Below are 26,671 nucleotides of genomic sequence, written 5' to 3'. Positions count from 1 at the left end.
TGAAAACTCATGTCTAAGCCTTGATTGTTAATGTCTCCCGTGCCATCTTTGGAGTTCCCTAAATGCTGATTGCTTCCGAAACTGTTGATTAGGCCATGAGAAATAACTTTGGAAACCTGCATCCTTTCCATTGTACCAAACAATGAATATAGACCAAGAGTGATACAAATAGTTTCGCTACAGGCCAAGCACACACAGCCGGACGAAAACTTCCACCATACATATAAATTGACAGTCATACAAAATTTCCAGCGTATCTACAGCGTTCGTGCACGTTCATATAATCACAAGCAAAACTGAAGAATCATAACTGCAGTTCAGGCCAGGCATTTGAAGTAAACCAAAAGCAAATGTCATTCAGGTAAATCAAAACCAAATCCCATTATATTTCCCTGAAGGATTTTTTCTTTCAAAATTGGAAAGTCCAATGTATAATAGTGACATAGCAATACTGTAAAAACAAAGCCGTAAACGTTCAAACCGTGAACATCAAACCCTAGGTGAGGGTTTCAAACACCTACTCATACACAGCTATAGACACGCAAACCCTTGAATGACAAACCCTAGGTGAGGGTTTCAAGAGAAAATTGCATCCACATACAGAAAATGGCAGTCAACAAAACAGTGGAAGTCCAGACCTCAAAACGATAGAGCATCACTCACAGCATGAGTCAAACGACAAGCATTGAGCCATACGACCAGACAACCTAAACTAAAACTAGACCGAGGACTGAAGAAAATACAAAGAAGCAGAGCCTACTGGACCAGACCAAGGCATACAGCACCGAGACCTCCAACCGCAAACCCTCAATACCTGCACAGCGAATGACACACAGGTGTTAGAAAATATATTGTTGCCAAAGTGAAAGTACAGAGCCTGGAGAGAACAACCAATGGAAATTGCATCCACTTTACCTGAGAATTTGCAGTGAGAGCCGAAGACAGACATTCCACCCAAAGTTCTGACTAACTACGACGACGAAGGAGCAAACCAGGTCAGAAGCTGTGGAAAGAGAATCACAAATTGAAATAGAGAAGGAAGACTACCTGCGTTTTAAGCCGAGGACAAAAGAATTCCATCGAGTTGAGCCTAGAGACAAGCCAATCACTAAGTTGCCAACCAGAACAATAAGTACCAGCACAAAACTTGAAATACAGCGGCCTGTTGAACCAACAACAGAAGGAAAACAAACCACAACAGAAGTATCACTTACCCAGTCAGTTATAGGGCAAACCACAACTGCCAACAAACCAAGGTTTAAAAACAACCACGTTCACAGCAAGGAGCCAGTATTGGAAACAACCAGAGGCGCGCCCAAGGCTTGCAGCAAAGCTACTTACCAAAACTTACAGAGCTCAGCAGAGCAAACCCTCGGCAAGCCAACAGCAAGTGACCAAAATGAACGACGAACGAAGGGTTCAGGCATAGAAAGGAGTGAGAATACGAAGTCCAAGGCAAGTACCCATTCATAATTGTATAATTGAATGCCACATAATACAAACCCAAAATATCCAACGGTGCATTCCTCCCACGTGTAATCACAACCGAATTATTCAATCAAACATATAAACATCACATAATCATTTTAATTACGACAAACTGTAAAGTGTTGGGCTGGTCCCATCAAGTACGGGTTTTCAACTGCGATCAGGACACCCGTACACGCCTATCCCCCGTGGTCTATTCCTCCGCCGTTAATATCCATCAATCTAAACTATGTGACGACTCCCTTTGCGCTTGTTTTCTTACGATGGAATTCACCTTTCCACCAAGATTCACTCTGCCACACTTTGTTTAAACACTCACAACACTCATACAACAGTTAACGAGTTAACATTGGATCGCCATCGATCCTTACAGTGATTGATGGTCGATCAACAATCTTGTGACACAAAATTTAACTCATAGTAAAGAATATATATGTAAATTATACACAGGCATATAGAAATCCACATAACACGTATATCTTATATTATACACAGAATTAGATTACATTCTAAGGCATTTCAGTCTTAGTCACAAATTCTCCTCTCGACTACATTGAATCCACCCTCTCTGTCTATGCTCCCCATCAAAACACGCAGGTTCATAATATATAGAAATAACTATAAAATCATGGATCATTCCAGATCCATGATCTTCTCCTAAAATTGTTCAACCAATCCCTAAATCTCTCAACACACATACATGGCAGATAATTACATTAAATTAAGTCTTCTCAAGACTTATCAATTCCATCAAAATAGCTCGTTTTTAACAGAAATTTGCTCCCAGTTTACATGATTGTCCACGTCTCCTCCTCCATAGCTTTCACTTTGACTTTTGATTAAGGGTGGTCGGATGGCAACTCTTAAAAACAAGTCACTAAGCCAATCCCTGGGCGGATGCTCCTGCATCAAATACATATATTATATACAATATTTCAAAAATAAAAACCATGTTTATATACAAGACTTTCATCTAAATATACACAAAGCTTAATTAAAATTCCATAATCATTATAATGAATAAATAGTTAAAATGTTTTTAAAAGTTGAGAAGAACGTTAAAAAATTTAAAGCATAAATTAAATAAAATTTCTCTATTTTATTTTTAAATTGAACATCAACACCATATAATACTTGTATTGAAATCAATAAATAATCTAACATACGTATTTTGGAATATTCATTTTAATAAATAATATGAATCATACTTTTTATTTTAGTATTATATATTATTTAATAGATGCAAAAGTAGATTTTATTTAGAGTACATACAATTTTGGTTATATATAATATCTAGATTAAAATTAATAACATATCTTAAATTTTATATATGTTTGATTTAATTGTAAGTTTTATATATTATATTAACTATATAAGTTTGATTATATAATTTTTATTTTATATTTATATATAATTTTTATTACAAATTTTAAATGTATAATATTGGATAGATGAAAATAATTATTATATATAATAATTCCATAGAAATTTATATAAATTAAAATTAAAATTTTACAATTTTTTTTGGTAAGCTTGGTTGGATTATATCTTCATCATGTCCAACTTCTCACCCCAATCCGCTGATAGCACAATATTTGAACCCAAAACTTCAATTGAGCTCTCCCAAAGAGTCTTTAAAAATTAAATTATTAAAAGGTTAAAAAAGGCTAGAAAAAATAGTTTTATAATAAATTTTTATTTTAAATTTGGAAGAAATTTTAAAATATAATTTAATAAAAACTTTGAAAATTGAGTATAAACAACCGTGCTATTTTTAAAATTTAATTAGAAATGAATCTCCACCCCACAATTTTTTATGAGACTCTTTTAAAATTTAAATAGAAATGAATCTTTGCCCTACAATTTATGAGACTCTCTAGATTTTATGGATGATGGAGTCAACCATTTGACAATGTGTAGATGTTTTTGATAGGGACGCAGGCAGAAAACTTAGGAGAGAATAGCTTCAAGGCTTACAAGCATTAAAATTATTTTTTTTTAAAACAATTTTCCAATGAAATGGAATGATTTTTTTTTTAAATTTCATTCTTGTTCGAATTTCAATGTCAAGGTTGTGATAATATATGCACTACTCTAGTTCACTAGGATTTGTTATTTGATCTACTATGATTTTTTGAGAATAGGTAACGTCTTATATAAGTGGTTCGTTATAGCTATATGGTGAGTGGTTAAATTCATTCCATATAATTTTTTCTTACTAAGCATTTATATGATGAATATTTCTTGTTCTTTTGAATGGATTTGGAAGATATTTCCCCCATAAAAAATTATCTAAATAGAAATGAATTAATATCAATTTTTTCAACACTCACATGATTACTTCATATATTCCCTTTATATATTAACATTATAATAAAAATTTATTTATATTTGATAATATATTGATAATAAATAATAAATTCACTGAAGAATAGTTTAAAGGTATTGCAGTTCGAATTGGCCGTTTTGTTTGTCTTTCGATACCGCTACCCTTGCAGACTATCCTCTGCTCATACAGTGGTCAGATCAGGTTTTTGTCGGTTACTATGGTGGTGGAGGACCTCGTGGACTACGAGGAGGACCCCATGCCTGAACAAGAAATATGGGCGCATCAAAAAAACCCGGTTATGGACCCCTGGGGCAAGAGCCTCCCTAGATCGACAGCTGCTGTTCATTCGTCTCTACAACCGTCGCGCACCGGAAAAAAGCAGCATTCGACTGTCAACATTGAGGATATACCGGAGTTGGAGTGCCATCCTCTCTTGCCGGCCACGCTGCATCTACTGGGCTCTTGCATGCAATCCTCCCCCTCCTTTGACTCCCCCCTACCATACCCTTCGCAGCATCCCGTGACTTCCCCCTTGCTGGCCACCTAGCCCATCAACCATTCCTCCATATCGTTGGCTCCGGCTAGCCCCTCCAATGCGCAGCGCCCTGCTCAATCTTTCTTTCAACCTGGCTCCTGCAGTTTTAACCCTCACTCGCCTATACGCTCGGGCTGCTTCAGCTCTCCGCTATTGCCTGCTCGTCCGACCAAATCAGCGCAACACAGCACCTCGGATCCGTGTCGAAATCTTCTCAAAGATTACCCAGCAAGCAGGCGCTCCGACAAGCAGAAAAAAGGCCGATGCCTTAGAGCCATTGACTCAGACATCAACTTGAAATTCGGGGAAGACGTTCAAATGGCAGATGCAATGGATACAGCGCAAAAAGTTCTGGTAGGCCGTGTCTGAGGTTGGACCTATTTTGTGGAAAGATTGCAGCAATGGACCGAGGAGATTTGGGGCACCCTTCTGAAGGAAGTACCAGCTATAAGAGTCTTAGTCAGAGGATGGTTCGCTCTACACTTTCATAGAGCGGAATACACATAATGGATATTGTTGCAATTCTGGCATATTGAGCTAGCACCAGTCCTACTGAAGCGATGGGATCCCCTCTTTGATCCAGAGCATGAACAGCTTGGCGCTGGGCCTATTTGGGTCAGATTGTCGGGGTTACCTATGCAATTTTGGACCCCTCAAGTGTTCAAGCGTATTGGAGATGCGCTGGGAACTTATCTTGAGCACGATCAGTCCTACGAAAGAACAAGAATTATGACTATGGCAAGGATTTTAGTACATCTTGATACTAGGGCTGTGCTGAAAGAGAAAATCACATTACACCGTAGGCATTTCTCGTGCAAACAGCTACTGGACTATGAAGGTGTCCATTTTCGGTGTAGAAGGTGCCACAAAGTGGGCCATTTGTACAAGGACTGTCCATTGCTCTCAGGGGTGACTTCGGAAAATTCGAGGGGGACAAAACAACAACCTTCGGTTGAGCAGAACAAAGGTGATATGTAGCAAGGAGAGGGAGACAAGAACCAAGGCGAAATCCCATCAGTGGCTGGGAAAGGAGCTTCAAAGAAGGCAAATAACAGGCGGAAAACAGCGTCCTCACCACCTCGTACCTGCTCCAAGTCTACAGTGGATGCATCTTCTGCCCCGGGTAATGAGTCTTTCCCCATAATCTCTGCACTTATTTCAGATGTTATGTATTTTGTTATGCTTACATCTTTGCATCCTCAATCCTCTGCCCTGGGCCCTATACCCTCCATACCATGCTCCATTGCCCCTCTCCCTCCTACATACTCCACCACTCCCTCCTCCCTCAGGGAGTCTTCCTCTCCCCTTACCCTTTCTGCCCCCCTGACTGGATCGGGATCTCATCCTTACCATCTTTGTTCTCGCGTCCGTCCTAAAGTTTTGGAATTGGGACTCTCCCCTGGATGATCCACTAAACATAAACCTACTCGAGGCCGTCCATCCAAAATCAAATCAGCCATACAATCGGTCGTGGCAGATGTTGCGCAAGGACGACAATGCACCATTGAAAGGGCGCTTAGAGCAATTGAGCCCTCTGCCCTTGGTTCCCCATGATTTGGCTCTCGTTCAACTGCAGGGGATTAGCCAACCCCAAAAAGCATTTGGCTCTCAAATGGCTGGCTCAGGAAACCAGATGTGACATCCTCTTACTACAGGAGACTCTTAGCACTTCGGACATCAACACGAGAACCCTCCAGACCGTTCTGACGGGTTGGGTTTTTCAGGGTTTGGACGCAAATGGCAAATCCAATGGCCTTGCTATTGGTATAAACCCCAGGGCAGTCAAGATAATATCATCTTGGGGTGGATGGGGCTTCATAGGAATGGACATCTCTGTGGGGGAACTTGGACTCACATTAAAAGTAATCAACATATATGCCCCAAACTAGAACAGAATAGCATTTTGGCTTAATTTTCTGGAAAGTAATCTTGTCACAAATTCCACCATTATTGGAGGAGGTTTAAACTTTTCCTTGGATATGGAGGAATCCTGGGGACATCATGCACAATTGGACCCTATCTCGGAGCAGATGAGTACCTTACTAGACACCTACAAGATGGTTGATGTTCCCATGAACAAGAAAGTTCCCACTTGGCATAACAGGAGATCGGGGGATGCTGCTTTGGGACGGAGATTAGACAGATTCCTGATCCATGAAGACCTCCTCCATAAACTACCCCTGTACAGACAATGGGTAGGCACTGGAGGCTTATCCGATCATCATCCCATCTTTCTTCAAGTCAGTGGACCAACAACGAAGCCCTGTCCTCCCTTTAAATTCTTTTCAGGCCATCTACAAGATCCAGATTTCATCAACCTTGTCACTGATTTCTGGAGATCACAACCTCCGCTGAGGGCTCAGAGGATGGCGGCGGATTTTTGTGAAAGGCTCAAAGCTCTCAGGATCAAGACTGAGGAATGGTCAAAGAGGAAGAAATTGAGAGATGATCAGCATCTCATTGATATTGAGTTACAGATTGCACAGCTTACGGATGAACGGGGGCTTGGATTCCTATCGAAGGATTCAAAAGCTCATTTGAACACCCTGGAGAAGCAAAAAATTAAGTTGGTACATGACAAAGAAGAACAGTGGAGGTTGAAAAGTAGAGCTATCTAGTTGCAAGCAGGAGATAGTAATACAAAGTTCTTCCACAACTTTGCAAATGGCAGAAAGGCCTCTAATACTATCTGGCAGCTGCCTTGTGAACCGGAAGTATGGGCCTCAATGCACAAACAATTAGCCAGATTGGGTACAACACATTTTAAAAGGCAATTTACAGCTCCGACAGTCACCAACCGCCCGGATATCATCAACCTGGCAGGGCATTTTCCAAGGTTTGTGGAACCTGATGCTGTTGAGGATTTGATTCAACCGGTTACCATGGAGGAACTGGAAGCAACACTAAAGTGGTTCAAGAAGGACAAGAGTCCGGGACCGAACAGCTGGCCAGTGGAGTTATATCTAGCTTTCCTTGAGCTGTTGGGGAAGGATCTGCTGGCCGTCATTGAAGAAAGCAGAATCACTGGTCATATACACCCTCCCATGAACTTCACCTTCATAGCCTTGATTCCTAAATCTGACTCGCCTGCCTCGTTCAATGACTTCAGGCCCATATACCTTTGCAACTGTCTATACAAAATCATTGCTAACCGCATCAAACCCATCCTATCAAATCACGTCTCCCAGGAGCAATTTGCTTTCCTCCATCATCGCCACATTCAAGATGCCATTGGAATAGCCCAGGAAGCCCTACACTCCATTAAAAACAAAAACCTCAAGGGCATCTTTCTCAAAATTGACCTATTGAAGGCTTTTGACAAAGTGAATTGGCTTTATCTGAAAATGATCCTCACACATTTGGGTTTCCCTCCCGTTCTCATATCCTGGATCATGGGTTGTATCTCTTCCATCCCTTTTGCTATTCTTGTAAATGGATTAGCCACTTCTCCATTCAATATAGACAGAGGGATCAAGGAGGGATGCCCTCTATCACCTCTCCCTTTTTCGCTGGTCATGGAAGGACTGAGCAGACTTATTGCAAATGCAAAAAGGAGCAGGGGATTTAGCGGGTTAAAAATCATGGAGCATTTTTATCTATCACATCTACTTTTTGTAGATGACATCCTGATATTCTTGAATGGGAGTGTCCGAGACACTACCTCACTGTATGAGACTTTGAACCTTTTCTGCAGAGCTACTGGAATGGAAATTAACAGAGGCAAATCCACTATCTCCCTATCAGATTGTACTCTGCAGGGATCACAGCTAGCCATACAGAAATTCTCCTTCCAAGAAACTGATCTGTTGGAGGGACTCAAATACCTGGGCTTCAGGCTTAAACCTGATGGATACAAGATTGCAAACTGGACCTGGCTCATCATAAAGGTGGAAAAGAGAATCAGTTGCTGGTGCCATAGACTCCTTTCTAGAGCGGGTAGGCTTACCCTCATAAAATCAGTCCTTGAAGCCACTCCGGTATACTGGATGTCGCTGCCCTGGATACCAAGAGGTATCCTCCACAGAATTCAACAAATTTGTTGCAAGTTCCTCTGGAATGGCAAGAAGGAGGGCAAGACATTTGCCTGGGTAAAATGGTCCAAAATTGCTACTCCAAAGAAGTGGGGAGGTTGGGGACTTAAATTACTCGCAGCGTTTGCACAAGCCTTGGCTGCCAAACAAGGATGGCTCCTTTTGAAACAAAATATTCTATGGGCGGAGGTTATACATCACAAATATATCTGGCCAATGACCATCACCGACTGGATCAAAAGGCCGAATTGGAATAGAAAGGGTATTTCGGGGATCTGGAGAGCTATACTCAATTCTATGCCCATTATAAAAGAAGGTTTGCTATGGAAAATTAGGAATGGCGCATCTGTCCGCATTGGTATTGACCCATGGCCAGGCTGTGGAAACTCCCATATGTTACCAGATGGTTTGGAACATTATCTAAATAACAGAGGTATTAAGTTCCTTTCACAGATTGGAGACCAGCAGAATTCTACCTTCTATTCACAAGCTTGGTTGAATGAACAGCACTGGCATATCCTAATTCAATGGAGTGGAGCTTGGCAGAGCTACATACAGGCCCTCACTGAAACACATGTTAGATTAAGGATTGAAGAGGATGAATTCATATGGGCACTCTCAAAATCTGGACAATATACTCCTAAATTGGGCCATGACAAAATCATTGAAGATAGAAAACCCGAGATCCTCAAACGCTGGTGGGTCTCTTTATGGAAATTAAAAGCTCCTCCATGCACTAGACTACTGATGTGGAACATTTTGGAACACAAGATCCCCACTGGATCCTACCTTAAAAAAAGGGCTTTTTCGGGACCTTCCCGATGTGTGTTGTTCTTTCAAGATGAAGAATTGACCCATCATCTATTCCTCTCTTGTCCTACCACCAGAATTATCTGGTCACAAGTCATCCAATCTCTTAACTTGAATATGAACTGGCAGGGGGAGGATATCAATACAGCTTGAGAACTTTGGTGGAGCACCTCGGCGGCGGAAAAACTTAGAAACCTCCCACTCCTGGTTTCATGGCATATATGGATCAAGAGGAATAACATCATCTTCGAGGACAGACAAGTCAACTGGAACCTTCTCCACCCAATAATCTATGTGGCTTATGCAGAACTACCAATAGACAACAGTCATGACAAACCCAGGATCATTCGACAGGCGCTGATAAATAAAGACATTCCGTGGGCCTATTTTGATGGGGCCGCCCAACAGCATGGCTGTGGGGGCAGCATACTCTTCCACCTAACTGAAACTCATTATTTTCATATTAGTATGGGTCTGGGACCAGGAACAAACAACCACGCTGAATTGATATCACTCCATCATCTTTTATATTTTGCCATTATGAAAAACTGCCGAAAGTTGAAAATATTTGGTGATTCAAAGAATGTGATTGATTGGTTTCACAACAATGTTGTTTGTACTGCATACTCATTGAGGAATATCTTGGAAGAAATTGTTTTTTTTCAAAACATTTTTTGACCAGATATCTGTTTCTCACATCTACAGGGCAAGGAATGGAATTGCTAACCAGCTATCGAAAAAAGCGACGCATTGTCCTCTAGACGAGTGGATGATCGCTGAATATTCTCCAGCAGGGACATACCAATACTTTCACAGGCCTTATATAGATGGGGCTTTCCAGTGAGGCAGCAGCCTCTTTTTTCTACATATTTATGATCATGAACTTTTTTATTATGCTTTGTATATTTTCAGTGATTTTTGCTTGTAAATAGGACATCTTCTATGTACAGTCGATGCTATCAAAAACTTTTGTGATGGTCTCTGCACCAAATACTATACACCCTCTGGGTTATTTTCTGCTTCTAGTCTCTTGATAGTGGACGTGTGCCACAGTGTCAGCGTATGCCTTCGGGCATTTACAGCATGTAATTTCTTTTTATGAAATTATGAATTTTCTTTTTTGGAAAAAAAATAAATAATAAATTATTAACTATGCATACACATACTTTATATTAATATTTTATTTTTTATTAATAAAAATATTGATAATAGCGATGTAATTGTGTAATTCATTAATGTTTTAACAATAATTACCATTATATAAAATTTATAGTATAATATTATACATTTATGTATAAATGGTTTGTTATAGCTATATGGTGAATGGTTAAATTCATTCCATATAATTTTTTCTTACTAAGCATTTATATGATGAATATTTCTTGTTCTTTTGAATGGATTTGGAAGATATTTCCCCCATAAAAAAATTATATAAATAGAATGAATTTATATCAATTTTTTCAACACTCACGTGATTACTTCATATATTCCCTTTATATATTAACATTATAATAAAAATGTATTTATATTTGATAATATATTGATAATAAATAATAAATTATTAATTATGCATACACATACTTTATATTAATAAAAATATTGATAATAGGGACGTAATTGTGTAATTCATTAAGGTTTTAACAATAATTACCATTATATAAAATTTATAGTATAATATTATACATTTATGTATTCCTATTTATTTATCATTTTTAATTTGGTTTGATATTTAAGTATTTATATTAAAAAAAGCTACTTGGTTGTATTTAGTTGGAGTGGTAAAGATAAACTACCAAAATTATTTTAAAATGATTCATCTTTATATGTTGGAATAAAATAACATAATAAAAAACTTTTTTTTTGCTGAGGCAAGAGTCGTACCTTCTATTTCATTGTAACTATAAACAACTTACATAATATACAACATTCCCATAGGAATTTTGGGCCAAAGAAAATCCAACCGCTTACAGCCAAGGAAACACTGAGCCTTGGTCCCAAAAAAAAAGAAAAAAAACTACCATTACCTCAAAATACAAACAAAGTCGAAACCGTGCGAGGCGGAGACAACAAACAAATTAAAATTTAGACCACCACTAAAAGGATTTCGAGTCTGGAAGGTGGAAAGCCCTCGCGCATGTAGAGCGCGCGAAAGCCACTGATTCCCACCAAGGCACAAAACCTGCCCGGAACAACGCCATTATCCTTGACCGTCGATCCTCCATGCCAGATCCAACGGCGGAGGATAATATCGCAATACCAAGTAGCCCAGTGATTAACCACGCGATAGCCATCCTGGACCCACCAACATGCTCGATTGTTCCTGACCATTGATCTGTCTTGCATGATCCGACGACCGAGGTGCATATCGCATGGGCCTAACATACCGAAGATTAGCGCGCGATGAGGGCGGTATTCCTTCCCCATACTATGCCACGTGTTGCTTGGTGAGTGGAATCGCTCCCAACTCCGTAAAACCACTTCTTGCATGAAAGGCTTGCGATGGACGATAAACCACTTCTCGAGTGGTATTGCATCCACAAAAAGCAAGATGGGGGTTTTAAGGCTGTCGGGAAAGCCAGAATTCTGGCCACACTTACCATCTCTTTTCCGTAAACTCATGTACCCGTGCTGAATGAAAATCCATCTTTTCGGTCGATTTTCCGTAGAGCTGAATCTGCTCAGCAACTCCAATCTGAAACTTTTGTGTTCATACTGTCGAGGGTTGGGGAGGCCGACAATGCCCTGAATCCCCAGAATATCCTTACTTCTGATAAAACACTACATAAAGAATCCAAATCAACTCGATCCCGCCTCTGTGTGTTTGTTTCGAAACACCAGTGTATCCTCATCTGTCTGGTCGTGACATTGCGCCTTTAATCTATTCAGAGGCATCTTAGGCCAATTCATCGCAACCCTGCTATTATTACAGAGTACACCTTGATTGGCCAAGATGTCCGCCAATTTGTTTATGGTCCTTCGCACATGGTTAAAACTCACAGTGCGTAAACCACGGAGATGAAGCTGAATCCTTTGAAAGACCTAAAGTAGTCTCCATTGTTTTGAAACTTTTCTAGCTTCGTGCCATAGTTGATTCTTTTGACTGAGTTTATGATTAACTCTGAATCAGCGTCTACAATAACATTCTAGAGATTATCTTGCTTCAGGAATTCCAAACATTGCTCTAGAGCCATTAACTCTGCCATATTGTTAGTGGCTCTTGCCAAATGGCAACGAAAAATGAAAAGGAGCCATTTTCATCTCTTAACACCCGTCCACAGCCAGCAATACCCGGGTTATCTTTGGAAGCCCCATCAATGTTGTATTTTAAAAAACCATGAGGGGGAGGATGCCAATAATCCTGCTTAGTATCCATTTTCAAAACCTTCATGTCCAGGCCCTGTGGAATAATCCCCTGCATGCCTACCTTCCAAGAATCTGCGTTTTAGCTTCTGAAGGTGGATTTTTAGGGAAAGTTCCCACTATGGTACTTACCGTTTCCTTAAGTTGTCTTAAGATCTACTCAAAAAGGCATTGGAGGAACCTTTTTCATTCTTAAAGATTATGTTGTTCCTTTCTTTCCAGACAATCCAGATTATGAAGCTTGGTGTTAAAGCCCAAGGTGAGCCTAGAAGTTCAGAATCAGAGAAGTTGCGTCTCTAATTGATTAGGGTATTGATAATACTTCCTTTGTCCCTATCTGTCTGCTGGAAGATAGTGGCAAATGTATCCCACAACCAAGAAGTGAAAATACATTTATTGAAAAAGTGCTCCATTGTTTCCTCTTGGACTTCACAGCGCTGGCATCTGGAAGGGCCCAGAACACCCCTCCTACGAATGTTATCCCAAGTCAAAAATTTCCTATGATGAACCAACCACATGAAGAGTTTAATCTTCATCCATCCTTGATGTTTCCATATGCTCTGCCAAACCCTATTCGAATCATTGGAATCCGGCTCAAGGAGTAAGTTTTTTGCCTCAATAAGATTGAAGGTACCTGCATTATTGTTGCCCCATCTAAGTTGGTCATGCCCCCCTATCACTAAAATTTTCCTTTGTTCCAATATTATCAGAAGTGCCTCTGCTTTGGCTTTCAGTGGGTTGTCTTCCTTGTGATCCAAATTCTTCCAGGTTCTCCATTTTCCTTCACTGTTGGTTTGATCCCAAAAATATTTTACCTTAAATAACCTTTTGGTATCTGTTTCTTTCTTGAGGTCTAGAAGGTTCTCTCTTTAAATGTGTAGGTTCTTGTTGCCATTTGTCCTCCCAAAACAAAGCAAAATCACCCTCTCTGATTTCCCAAAAGCTGTTTTTTTATACTAATCCTCTATTCCCCCAAGCCTTATTCCAGATGTGTGAGCCCTTTATGATGCCAAACATCCTTATTAGATCATTATCTTGCCAATTGCTGGCATATTTTTCTTTCTAGATTCTAGCCCACTGCGCCTTTGGGTCTTTCACCCAGCGCCACCATAATTTCGCCCCTAAAACTTTACTTAGTATTTCCGAATCATCCAATCCAAGACCCCCATGATTTTTAGGTTTGCATATCTTCTCCCAAGCTACCAAGGCCCATTTATTTCTTTCCTCCCCCTTACCTCAAAGAAAGTCTCTTTGAATGGTTCTAAAAAGTTGCAAAACTCCTTTTGGACCTGGAAGCGCTGATAACATGAAGACGGGGATAGATTGGAGAACAACTTTTGTAAGCACTAACCGACCAGCAAGGTTTAAAGATCTAAAGGTCCATTTCTTGATTTTATCCTACATCTTATTAATCACTGGCTCCCAAATGCCCTTGTGCAAAGGCTTATTAGTAAGAGGAACTCCAAAATATTTAGAGGGAAGGACATCCCTTTGAAAGCCTAGAATCCTGGAGATATTTCTCTGAATAGCTATATTGGTGTTAAATAAAAAAATCTTAGATTTGGAGAGATTAACTTCCATACTTGTAGCCATGGCAAAGTCAGAGAGGATATGTTTGTACGCTAGAGCTTCTTTGACCGTGGGGATTCCCTGCAACATAGTATCATCAACAAATTGTTAATGGGTCAAAGCCTGACCAGTCTCTGAAAGTTGGAGGCCTTTGATATTACCAACTTCTTTCGCATGCTTGATAGAACGACCTAGTCCTTCTATCACAAGGATGAAAAGAAAGGGAGAGAGCGGATCACCCTGCCTGAGGCCTGTAGAAGGAGTAAAAGTTTTGGGAGGAGAACCATTAACCAGAATTGAAAAGTTGGAAGAAGTTACCATGAACATGACCCATCTTACCTAGTTATGATCAAATCCAAAAGCAATATGTTGTGTGTGGAGCATGATTGTTCAAAGGTCTTTGTTTCAGCCGGATGTATATCCCAAGAAGTTTGTACACCCCTCCACGCGGGCGGGGGGGGTGCGGGGGGACTTGTCCCCCCCGCGGGGGTCCGGGGGCCAACGGTCCCCCGGCGGGGGCTTGGGGGCAGCACCCTCGAAGCTAAAAACAAATGTAAAATTGCCTTTTAAAAGTATAGTAATTTCTAGTCAATCTATGTCGTTCATTAGGTGGATGATCTGATGATAGAACTTATGTTTAGTTTAGGGTTTTTTGCCCTAGAAGGCAACCCCTCTCTTTGTATGAGGGTATTGTATTTGAGGCTGTGAAATAGATGTGTATTCTGTGAGCGAGAAACAGAGAGGTGAAACTGTGAGAGAAAACAGAGGATATTACAGCGGATTTGCTGTAGGCTATGTCTCTTCATTTTGCTGGATAACAGAAAGGAAGGACTGGCTGTTCGGGGTGGACGTAGCCCAAAATGGGTGAACCACGTATATCTGTGTCTCTCTTGTTTTGTGCGTTTTCTGTGTTTATATTTCTGCAATATTTTATGTGTTCCATTGCTCCGTAATATATAATTTTCTAACACAATAAGGACCCTCCTTATATAGGACCAATTCAGCTCATCATAAGCTTTAGCTAGGTCCAATTGCATTATCATACCTGCCTTCCTATTGCTTGTCAATGAGTGCACCACCTCATGCGCTTGAATGATGTTATTAAGAATTTTTCTGCCTTCCACATAACCAGATTGCTCTACAAAAACTAGAGTAGGAAGAAGTGGTTTGAGTCTGTTAGCAACAACCTTGGATATGATCTTGTAAACCACATTGCACAAGGCTATGGGTCTAAACCTGTCTGGAGTCTGAGCATTGTCCTGTTTGGGGATCAAGGAGATGAAGGAAGTATTGAGCACCTTCAAAATAGTTCTATTCAACCTGGAATCTTCCACTACGTTCAGAATATCATGTTTAACTATATTCCAGCAAGCTTTAAAGAAATCCACATTGAAACCATCAGGGCCTGGCGCTTTACCATTCTGCATTTCTTTGATGACCTCACTAACCTCCTCTTCTATCACTGGCCTATTGAGATTGAAATTATCCTCTCTAGTAACTAGTCTAGGAATATGCCCGATTAAATCCCTGATAAAATGCTCTCTATCTGAAATGGTTTCCTGTGCTATTCCATGAAAGTGTTGAACTAACACATCTTCTATATCTTCATGGGAATTAAGAAGATGACCACCCTCATCCTTGATCAAATAGATTCTATTATGAGATCTGTTCGCTATGGTTGATCTATGGAAAACTCTAGTGTTACACTCCCCTTTTTTCAGCCATTGAACTCTGGATTTTTGTCTCCAAAATATTTCCTCTTGTTTACATAAATTATCCTAGTCTTGATGGTGTTTGGTGACTTGGTCATTTCTATCTTTATCAAAGCCCTCTGAGATAAGGGTTTGATTGAGTTCCCGCATTTTATCTTCAACAACTTTTTTAGCTGCAAAAATATTGCCAAATTCATTCTTGTTCCAATCTTTAAGTCTTAGCTTGATGTGCTTTAGTCTTTTGTGTAGTTGGAACATACTTGTACCCTGAATATGCAAATCTTCTGTCCACCAATTTGTAATGTTACTGATGAAGTCAGGGTGTGTGAGCCAGATATTCTCAAATTTGAAAGGTCTGTTCTTGGGGGTACCAATGCCCTGAACCTCAAGTTGAACAGGCCAATGGTTCGAGCCTCCAAAGGGGAAAATTCTCGTTGTCATTTCCTTGTTGTTGAGCATAAGGTCCTCTGAGATTATGAATCTGTCTAACTTTGAGGCTACTTGAGACTCTCCCCCTCTTTTATTGTTCCAAGTGAAGAGACCATTGCTCATGTCAGTATCAACAAATGTCAGTATCAACAAGTTTCATATTATCTATAAAAGTTTGAAAAGCTGTGGAATCTTTGCTTAATGTTCTGGTTCCCCCTTTTTCTCTAACAGTGATTTGATCATGTTGAAGTCCCCACACAAGATCCATGGTACATCTAGATGTATGTCTCTAAGCTCCATAAGAGAATCTAGAAACCTGAGTTTATCATCCATTCTTTGAGGGCCATATACATTCGTAACTAGATAGGTCTCCCTATCTCCCACCTGCTGTATAACCACTAACAAATAATTTATAGATGCCTCAACATCTATTATTCCAATCTTTTGGGGCTTCCAAAGAGTAAGTATGCCCCTTGCTGTGTAATCTGCTTTAACTTCTAGAAACTCAAACCTATTGAGCCATTTGTTGTGAATTTGTTTTATTTTTTGAATGGAACATTTAGTTTCCTGGATAAAGATCATATCCGGAGCTTCTTGTTTCATTCTATTACTAAGAATTCTTTGTTTCCTTTTACTACCTAGACCTCTGATATTCTGAGATGTAAACTTTATTATTAAAGATTCGTAAAAGAGTAGCTGGTTAGATCTTTCATCTTACCTGAATCTATCATTAGCTTTCCGCATTCTATCAATAACTCGTTCTACTTTTTCCTGCCTCTCTTCTTTCCTGCGTTTCTGGGCACTAATCCAGGTGCGATTTTCATAGTTTTCACACCTTCGTTGCCCTACCTTTCATTTTTTCCTTGCTTGTCCAACCCTTTATCATGAGTTTTCCATAGGAACAACTGTTGTACTCTATTGAACTCTTATGGCGGTAAATATTCTACTCCCCTCATGGTCCCCTGTTTCAAGAAACTTTCCATATCTAAGTGTTCCCTGTAAAGAATCTCTTGTAGTTCATGATCCTCCATTTCCATCACTCTGGGTCATTTCTTGGTCCATCTCTGGTTCTACATCACTCAGCATAGTCTCTTTCTGTTCGTTGATATCCTGTGTTTGTACTCTATCTTCTTCTTTCTCCTTCTCCATTGGGTTTCCTTTCATTACCTGATCTACTTTTGTTATTCCTTCTTCTTCTTCGAGTACTTGGAACATGTTCAGATTAGCATGTTGCCCTTCTATTTGATGTTGCTTTGGCCTCCTCTTGCCCCCTTTTCCTCTATGTACCACTTTGTGAAATCCTTTAGTACCTTCCATTGTAGTCGCTTTACTTCCGTTCTTTATTTTGCTGAGAGGGCAGTGTCTAAATAGGTGCCCATGCTCATGGCATCTCCAACATCTGAAAGGAATATGTTTATAGTCCATTGTTTGCATCCATCTTCATAAAAAACTTCCAAGATGATCTCATCCGGTAGAGCTCCAGCGAGATCCATCTCCACACATATTCGTGCGAAGGAAGTGTACTTTCCCCTTTTGGTGGCCTCAGAAGCTTTGACAAAACGCCTTAATTTGTTTCCTATGTCAGATAACGATTCTGGTTGCCAGTAATCAAGAGATAGAGAATAGAGTATTACCCAAACTGGGACCGAAGTGAAAGTTTCTCACTCATGGACAAAATTCATCATCCACGGTCGCATGTACAGGCCTACCGTTGCATAGAAATAAGGCCCTCCTTCAAACACCCTGTCTTTATCCTCAATATTTGTGACAACCACAGTAAAGAAACCCTTTAACCCAAGATGTAAGTCAATGCTTCCTTTTGGTTTCCAGTGGTATTTAATCCATGTCTGTAAAGCCTTTTCAGTGGGCCATAATCCCATGAATTTACAAATGATAGCATATGTCCCCATATGGTCCCTGTGCACCTGCAGAGCAAGATCATTTAAAACTACTCTTGGTGTGACCTCAGCTTTGGGTTTACATGGCCCCTTTTGTGCTTTGCTTTTCGCTCCATGTTCCTTGTCTTCTTCTTCATTTTCTTTATTGCTATTATTCTCCCTTGACTTGTAAGATTCTTGCTCCTCTTCCGTGTTCCTTATCCCTTCTCCTGAAGGACCTCTGACACTAATGGTTTCTTGCCTCGGCTAGCTACTGCCTGCCTGTAGGATGGAGTGCAGCTCCCCCCTTTGCGCCCTTCCATGGATTTCTACACCTGCAGACTCTTGAAAACCCTAGCTCTTTTCGTCGCCAGTCGTCCTCACCGTAAACCTCATTAAAGAAAAAAATACCATGGATTATCAATACCACATGCCAAAAAACCCAACATAATAAAACACTTAATATAAACATAAAAATAATAAAAATTTCTATTTAATAGAAGGTTTAAAGTGATATTCAATTCATATGAAATTTCTAAAGATGATAGTTCATTTTATTTATAACACTTGAAAAAAATAACAATCATTTATATATATAAAGTTTACATTCAAATAAAAAAAAATGATACATTTTTATCTTTATAATCATAATTACAAGGAAATTTTATAATCTAAAGATAAAAATATTTTTCATGTATTAACATATAAATTTAATTGAACAATTATTAACACTTTTTATGTAAAGTAATGCATTCAAGAAATATATGCATCTTTAAATACATGAATTGTATATAATATTTCGTAAATAAAAGTCATATCTTTTTGCATTTTTTTATCACTGGCTCTTCAATGAATCAAATTCTATCTTGAATATCATAGATTTCTACCCATCCATAGTGCATAGAAATACCAACAAAAAATGTGACTAAACTATATATAATATTCCAAAGATTGATAACCTTTTAAATAACATTTGTTATAAAACAAATTTTACTTAACCCAAGATCAAATTTAGCAAGATTTTGTCAAAACTTTTGTTGTTAAAAAATGATAAAGATATATCCCTAGTTAGAGGGAGCACATGTAATATTCCACAAACAAAAACTCATACTTTATATATCTAAATAAAACGAGTTCTCATTAAACAAAATGTATCTTTCGTGTTTTAGGTGCCAAAAGTATTGGTATTCAAAACATTTAAAACAAAATAAAAGAAAGTTAATATATTGAAACTATCCTTGTAGCCCCTTTATAGACAAAACAATGGCTAAAGTTCTATTATTGTAGCCTAAGTCATTTAAACTTGTTGGAATGTTTAGGCTTCAAAGTAGCAAACCTAGTGGGTTTAGTGAGAGCAATGCTAGTTGAGCATATATGCTCTATGTATTGTTTGCGTGACTTGAACCCACGTGTTTTCAAGTCCTTTGGCGTGATTTTGGTCCTTTTAACCATAGCATCAACATTTATCTTTTTTGTTTTCTGTGGAAATTAAAACATTATCAATAAATATCAAAATCCACATAGATATAATGAAAATATGGGGACCATGTAACGAATATGAAAAGACAATGCATTAACTAGCTATGAATAAATATCAAAATCGATATAGATATAATAAAAATATGGGGAACATGTAACAAATATGAAAAGACAATGCATTAACTAGTCATAAAAAAATATTATTATGAGCTAATATATATGGTATATAACTTACCTCTCTTAAATTATCTTGAAGTCTAGATGAATGTCACAATGGTTAAGGAGAATGTGATTTTTGCTGACTATCATGTCCACCATCATACATGTGCAAAGGTGTTTTAGAAGATGTATATTCATTACTCTAAACATTAGATTATACATAGATATATGTGACTCAAATAGAATTAAATGTAAAAATATGATAAAATTATAAGAATATAAATAAATATAATCCTACTTTGCATTGTGACATTGGATGTGAAGATGGTTGTAGCATTTGAACCATTTCATTTCGCTTCGACAATCTTCAAGGGTTTTCATTGATTGAAATGGTTCCAAAAGGAACACCTGCACCATAAATAAAAAATAACACACAAACACACATAATCAAAACAAATCAAGGATAACAGTATAGAACATCCATTTCTCATCCCATCATTATGGTAAAACATAACAATTTATATATTGATGTTTTTTTGTGGAATAGGTTATATGGATTAAACATTCACTGGCTCAATAACCCCTTGAAAACCTTGAAATCTAGGCACGCGTCGTAATAGTTGGTAGCTTGAATTTAGGGAATTTTATTGATTAGGCTATGCATATCAATAACAATTAGAAATTAGTATACAATTATAATAAATATAAATATTATTTAATGTTAAAATGTCCAAAAAATTAATATATGCAAAAAAATGGACTCAACTGTGTTGTCATTGTCATGATTAGTTTCATCAAAGTTTATGGTTGTGCTCATCTAATCTTTCTTCCCCCACATCATCAGGAACTTCAATCCTTACTTTCTCTTTTAAAGCAATATCTATATGCAAAAAAATGGACTCAACTGTGTTGTCATTGTCATGATTAGTTTCATCAAAGTTTATGGTTGTGCTCATCTAATCTTTCTTCCCCCACATCATCAGGAACTTCAATCCTTACTTTCTCTTTTAAAGCAATATCTATGCGCTTCATTGTTTCCATACGTCTACAAGGTAGACTCTGATCCCAATGTTGAATTTTTTCACAAATTTTTTGCTTTGAAGTATCATTGTGCTGATCAAATGCAACAACTCACTGTGAAAACAAGTTTCAACGAATTTAGTCCACAACAATAAATTCATATTAATAAAAAACATATAAGAATAAATACTTACAGATGAAAGAATTTCTTCATTGAAAATATTAATAAAAACATATACTAATAAATACTTACAGCTAAAAGAATTTCTTCATTGACAAATCTTTTATATGCTTGTTGTCGTGCACGACATAGCCTTACATCTAAATCATATTTTATTTTTGCATTTTGCCTTTTAACTGCAATCGTTGACTTGACAGCGCATTTAGCATTTGCATCTCTTACTCGACCTCTTTGACGTGGAGGAATTGGTGGGAGATTGTGCGTGATAGCGTGATGGTGATTAAGGCCAAATAGCTTAGATCAACTCAAGATCTCCACTCAGCCACCAACAAGACAAGTGAACACACACTTGCCTTTGATAATTACCTCCCATTCATGTCTATTTTCCTCCATTTTCTTACTTCCTTATAAATGAATATGTAAACAATAGTGTTGTTAAAAACATCATAAAAACACTTTAAAGTAAAAATCAATATTCATATCTATTTCTTTGAGGTTAACCATAACTACCAACTTTTTAAAAATATAGGCCTAAAAATATATTCTCTTATAATTTAATAAATTAAATTTTATTATTATTTGAAAATAGATAATAATTAAATATTAAAGTTAACTATACACAATTAAAAAATGAGAATAAAAATATATTAAATATTTAATTAAATTAAATATCCATTAGTTTTTGTTAAAAGAATCCTTATTTCCCTACAATTTAAATCAAAATATATGTTTATTAAAAATCCTCAAGATGAACAAAACCAAATTACTTAATTAAAATATTAATTTAAACCCCCTCAAGGTGACACCCTTGTTTGCTAGATTTTTGGAGTGGAATTGCCTCTAGAGGGCCATTAAACAACTTTGTTGGTTAAGGAAAGAGTTTCATGACAAGAGTAAAAAATTTCCAAATCAGAGACAAGAGAGTGTATCAAAGAAATTTGCACTTGAAGAAATTGGATCCCTCTCCGCTCATGCTATGATGGTTATTAAAATTTTTCAATATTCAAGCAAAAGATAGTCTAGTGTAAAAGTGATGTAATACCTAGAACATCATAAAAATAATAAAGTAATCTTCATAGCTCATACATTAATACATCCATTCTCTAACACGAATATCTTTAATTAATTTAATCCAAAAGCCTTGCTGGTTAAATAAATCATTAACCAAGTGAGATTCACACTTAAAAATCTATTAAATTTCTTAAAGGAAATCTACTCTGGACAATCTATTGGATTTTTCTCAAGAAACAAAGATTTAAAACCTCAACTTCATCCTATCATTCATTAAGGCCAGTGATGTATTCCACAAATTAGATTTACAACAACTTATCACATTGTTGTTAAGGACCAACCACGTCTTCCACAAATTTGATCTACAACCATATTTCTAAGGACTATGACAATGGTCAAGTGCCTATCTTCTACCAGAATTGCTCAACCCATAAGAACTTGCTAACAAGCTCTTCCTTTTTCGAACTCTGATAATTTATGGAAACGCAAGAATTCAAATTGTTTTGAGAGTTGAATCCTTGCAACTACTCCATGCAACTCCTAAGCTTAAACGTTCTATTTCCTCATAAATGAATTGGGTTGCACAAAAGATAGCTTCGCACCTTCTCTTGTGTATAGATGACTCAAACAATCATATGGCTTACAGAAATGCACTGAGATGGACTTCAAATATCTATAACTTTTCATTTACGCGAGGTTTCGTTGCAATGTTTCAATTTAAAGTTAATTTGAGTTGAGTTTATAGTGATTATAGATTTGATATATCTAATAAATATTTTGTTTAATGGTTGGAGACATGTTTTAGGCAAAAATTACATATAAATTTATTTGTCTATGAGTTTGGAATCAGTAAATGTAAATGTTGTTGGTTTTGAAACCAACAAATATGATCCATCATTAAAACAAAAATTGTTTAATTGTTTATAATTTAATATTTTAATTCATTAAAACAAAAATTGTTTAATTGTTTATAATTTAATATTTTAATTCAATTTACTTAAATTTGTATTGATTATACATTTCAATATTAAAAAAAAACTTACTTTGTAACTAGTAATCCATAATAATTAACCCATGATACTTGAATTCCTACATTTTCTCTATGACCCCTGATCGCTGAATTCTTAAAATCATCAATCCATATCGTTGAATTCTTAAAAGTCTGCAATTGATTTAAGGATGTTTGTTACTTTTGAAATGAAACCAAAAACGTTTGTCAATTTTGGAATGAAACCATAATGCACTAGGCATGGTATTTCGTTCAAGTCCTCGACTGCAACACTACAGCCTCTACTTTCGAGCTACAATCACTGTCTGGGAATCTAAAACGCTCTCCGCAACTAAACATTTAAATAAGACAATCGAAATTCTAACAGAAAATGGTTTTGATTGATGCCGCTAACTTTGACTCCAGAGATGGTAATATTTGCTTTGCAACTTGCAGCAATTAACCACAGAAAAATCATACAACACCAGCCTATAACTACCATGCTGACCAAAATGGCCTGCCACAAAGAAAACTAGAAATAAGATAACAGAAACCATGATAAAGACACTATCAAGCTGATGGCTCAAAACTGGAAATAAGATAACAGAAACCATGATAAAGACACTGTCAAGCTGATGGCTCAAAATCTGAGCCTGCCTTTTTTAAAGATGAATATTAGTTAAATTATTCTTATATTATGATAACAATTTTATTAAGGACCGGTCTTTACACATTTCCATAATACATAAAATTAGGATTTAAGACCCTCTGATTCTCGCTTAAAGGTCACAATCTATGTCCATTTTAACCATTTAGTTTCGTGGCTTAGATTTTCTTTATGAGCTCACATTCCACAATCAATATATCGTTGTTCTAAGAAGTTTCCTTTATTCCAAATCGAAGAAATAAAATTTAATATCAACCTCTGTGTCCTGCAGTCAACTCTCAGAGATCCTGCGAAGACAAATATGTACAAAGGTGTTTCAGTGGCATACACTATTATCATTTTAAGCTAATGGATACTGCATTCGTAGGCAAAGCCCTGTGGTTTCGGGCTATAACCTCTGGAAAAGGACCAACTTCTCATTATAACTCTCATTATGTAAAGTGATTAGCTCCTAATCAATGAATTCTTACTCAATAAGATAAAACATTGTTTGATTTCTTTGGTTCCAAATAATTTTCCTACAACACTCTGAACTTATCATAAAGTCCTGTTTTCTTATCAAGAAATGGATCAGTCAGGAATTAGTTTCTTGGATAGGTGTTTCGTATATTGATCAAAATTTTTACAATGGTAAATTTTAGAATATTTTTGAAATTTAGGTAAGATTTCAAAATAATTGTTCAAAATATTTCAAAATTTATAATTAAAATATTTTATTCTTAAAAAAAATGGCACCTTTAAGATATCAAAGTTTTCCATATAAATCATCATTTCTCTTTGGAAACATGCTAGTTTTTATTAAATTGTTTTTTGATATTTTTAAATGTTACAAAGGTCTGTGAAAGAAGAAACAAATAAATTATTTTAACATGGCTAAAGATAGTTTATGGGACAAATTACTTCTTTCATCTGCTTGATGTATCTGCCCTTTTCTGTGAAGTTTCAAAATAAATACTTAACTATTACAACTAAAAAATCTTGTTGACTTGTGAATATTATTTAATAAAATTTTGTTTTGTTTTAATTAATTAAAATAATTCAAAAATCAAACTTAACAAAAGGTGTACCATCATGTGGATATTTCTTTAATAATCATGTTGAATTGGTTATAATTTATTGATATAATAGGAATAAAGTTTAAAATTAATTCATTGATTATCACTATAAGACCAAGATGTATCTAACAATAAAAGTATTTATTTTTTAATTTTATCACAATAAATTAAACATATTTTTAGAAATTGAATCTAAGTAAATGGGAAAACAAATCATATTGAAATTTTTAAAAATACAAATTAAAAATTAAAAACTAAACATCTACAGCTACTTTAGTCTTGCTGCAACTAAAATTCACAAAAGAGTCTGAGCACAAATAGTACACAGAGATTTCCCATCTTAAAAGTGAGGGGAAAAGGAAACTTGAAGAAAGGAGACTGAACTTGAGTGATGCCTCAATAAACCCCTCACTACGAATCATTTTCTCAAACAACAGCGTGTGTCCTCTCTGAGGAAGGGATGGGAATTGGCGTGTGTCCTCTTTGAGTAAAGCAACCTGTTGGACATGGGAATTGGCGTGTGTCCTGGAGCAAGCTGTTAGAAATGGAAATGTATGACCGCGTGCATTTCAAAAGGAGGGCGAGGGCGAGGGCGAGGCTCCGTTATGATCATCAATAATTCTGCGACTAAGGCTACCAAATCCAAGGCACTCGAATGTGGCGAATGATCAATGAGTGCTTTAGATTTGACCGTTGCTCGTGTTATATAAGCCTGGCATCACCAATTCACATTTTTCACAATTATCCTTCATCTTTATAAATGGAAACTGGGCTTTCTCACCTAGACGAACGACGCAGTGCTCGGATTTGAGCGTCCTCGTGAGGATGGAAACACAGGTCTGCCAGACAAAGAAAAGAAAAATGCATCTGAAAGGTCATCGAAATGAAACCGCGGCCACCATTACAGTGCACAAGGTATAGGTCTGCCAGACAAAAAAAAAAACGCATGTGAAAGGTCATCGAAATGAAACAGTAGCCACCATTACTGGGCAAAGACTAAACACAAGTCACTACAGGGCAAGCTTCATTTTGAAGGAATCATATTTCGGCAAAAAATTACCTATGAATTTGGAGCAATAACCTCCAGTTAAATGAAGAGAAAGGTTTCCAGAGCAACCTCCACGCACAGGAATGAAATCGAAAAATCTAGTACCCACTCTTGATCGCGAACGAATTCTCCTTCTCCACCTGAACAATTCGGGAATTCTTCTCCTTCTCCACTGGAACAATTCAGGTATTCTCTCTCCACCATGCAGGGAACAATATGCGGACAAGCGAAGGCGACCATCGTAATTAAGTTCGGTTGGTGGTTCATTTAAGCTCAGCATGAATAAATATTAAATGCCATTAATAGAGCTGCAGTGGAGGCGGAAAGGCGTCAATTCGAACCACGCAGACTACCAGTTACATCAACCATGCTTCCCTGAAAGCTCATGCTAGCATGCATGCATGTATGATGGGTACTGTGAGGGACAGGGACGCCGGGCACTGTCAAGATGATGTCAAGGACGAGTCGCTGGGAGTTTCAGGAGTTGGGGCGAGTACTGTAAGGGAGAGTTTCGGGAGTTGCGTCAGGGCTTGTAAGGGTGTATTAATGGATCTATAGAAATGGAAATAAGCGTTGCCTTGTCCACACTCAATTGTTACCACTCTTGTTTCATAGCTTCCAAACAAATCAAGGCAAGAGCTAACCAGCCTACCATAGGGTATTAAATGCCCCTATGGAGGCTAGCCCATCTATGGATGTCGAGCGGGTCATGGGGGCGCATCCATCTCCATGCATTGTAACTCCGGCGGCCACCTTTGCGTTTCCGGCAACGAACGCGGGACCCACCAACCGCGAGCCCGCCTCGTCTTGCCTTTTCAAACAGCGACCTCGCGCCAAAATGGTATTTTCGCCATCCGGACTCCCATTCGAAAATACTCTGCCTCTGCAACCCGCCTGGACGAAACGCAAGAGCTCTGTTCAAC

The 26,671-nt window shown here is 37.6% G+C and overlaps 1 protein-coding gene across 1 annotated transcript; it reads left to right on the top strand.

Moving 5' to 3' along the window:
• Positions 1-6,409: 6,409 nt before the first annotated feature.
• Positions 6,410-26,306, top strand: LOC149253244 (uncharacterized). Its single transcript, XM_089454409.1, has 3 exons — positions 6,410-6,918; positions 7,024-9,081; positions 26,063-26,306. The coding sequence occupies exons 1-3, from the start codon at positions 6,410-6,412 to the stop codon at positions 26,304-26,306; spliced, it is 2,811 nt and encodes a 936-aa protein (XP_089310535.1).
• The last annotated feature ends 365 nt before the right edge of the window (positions 26,307-26,671 follow it).

Source organism: Pinus tabuliformis, chromosome 7 (genome assembly GCF_031772625.1).
Source record: "Pinus tabuliformis cultivar Carrire ecotype Pingquan chromosome 7, CPIR1, whole genome shotgun sequence".
In the NCBI taxonomy this organism is placed as follows: Eukaryota; Viridiplantae; Streptophyta; class Pinopsida; order Pinales; family Pinaceae; genus Pinus; species Pinus tabuliformis.
Note: the sequence above shows the minus strand (reverse complement) of the source record. Positions and strands in the feature narration are given on the sequence as shown.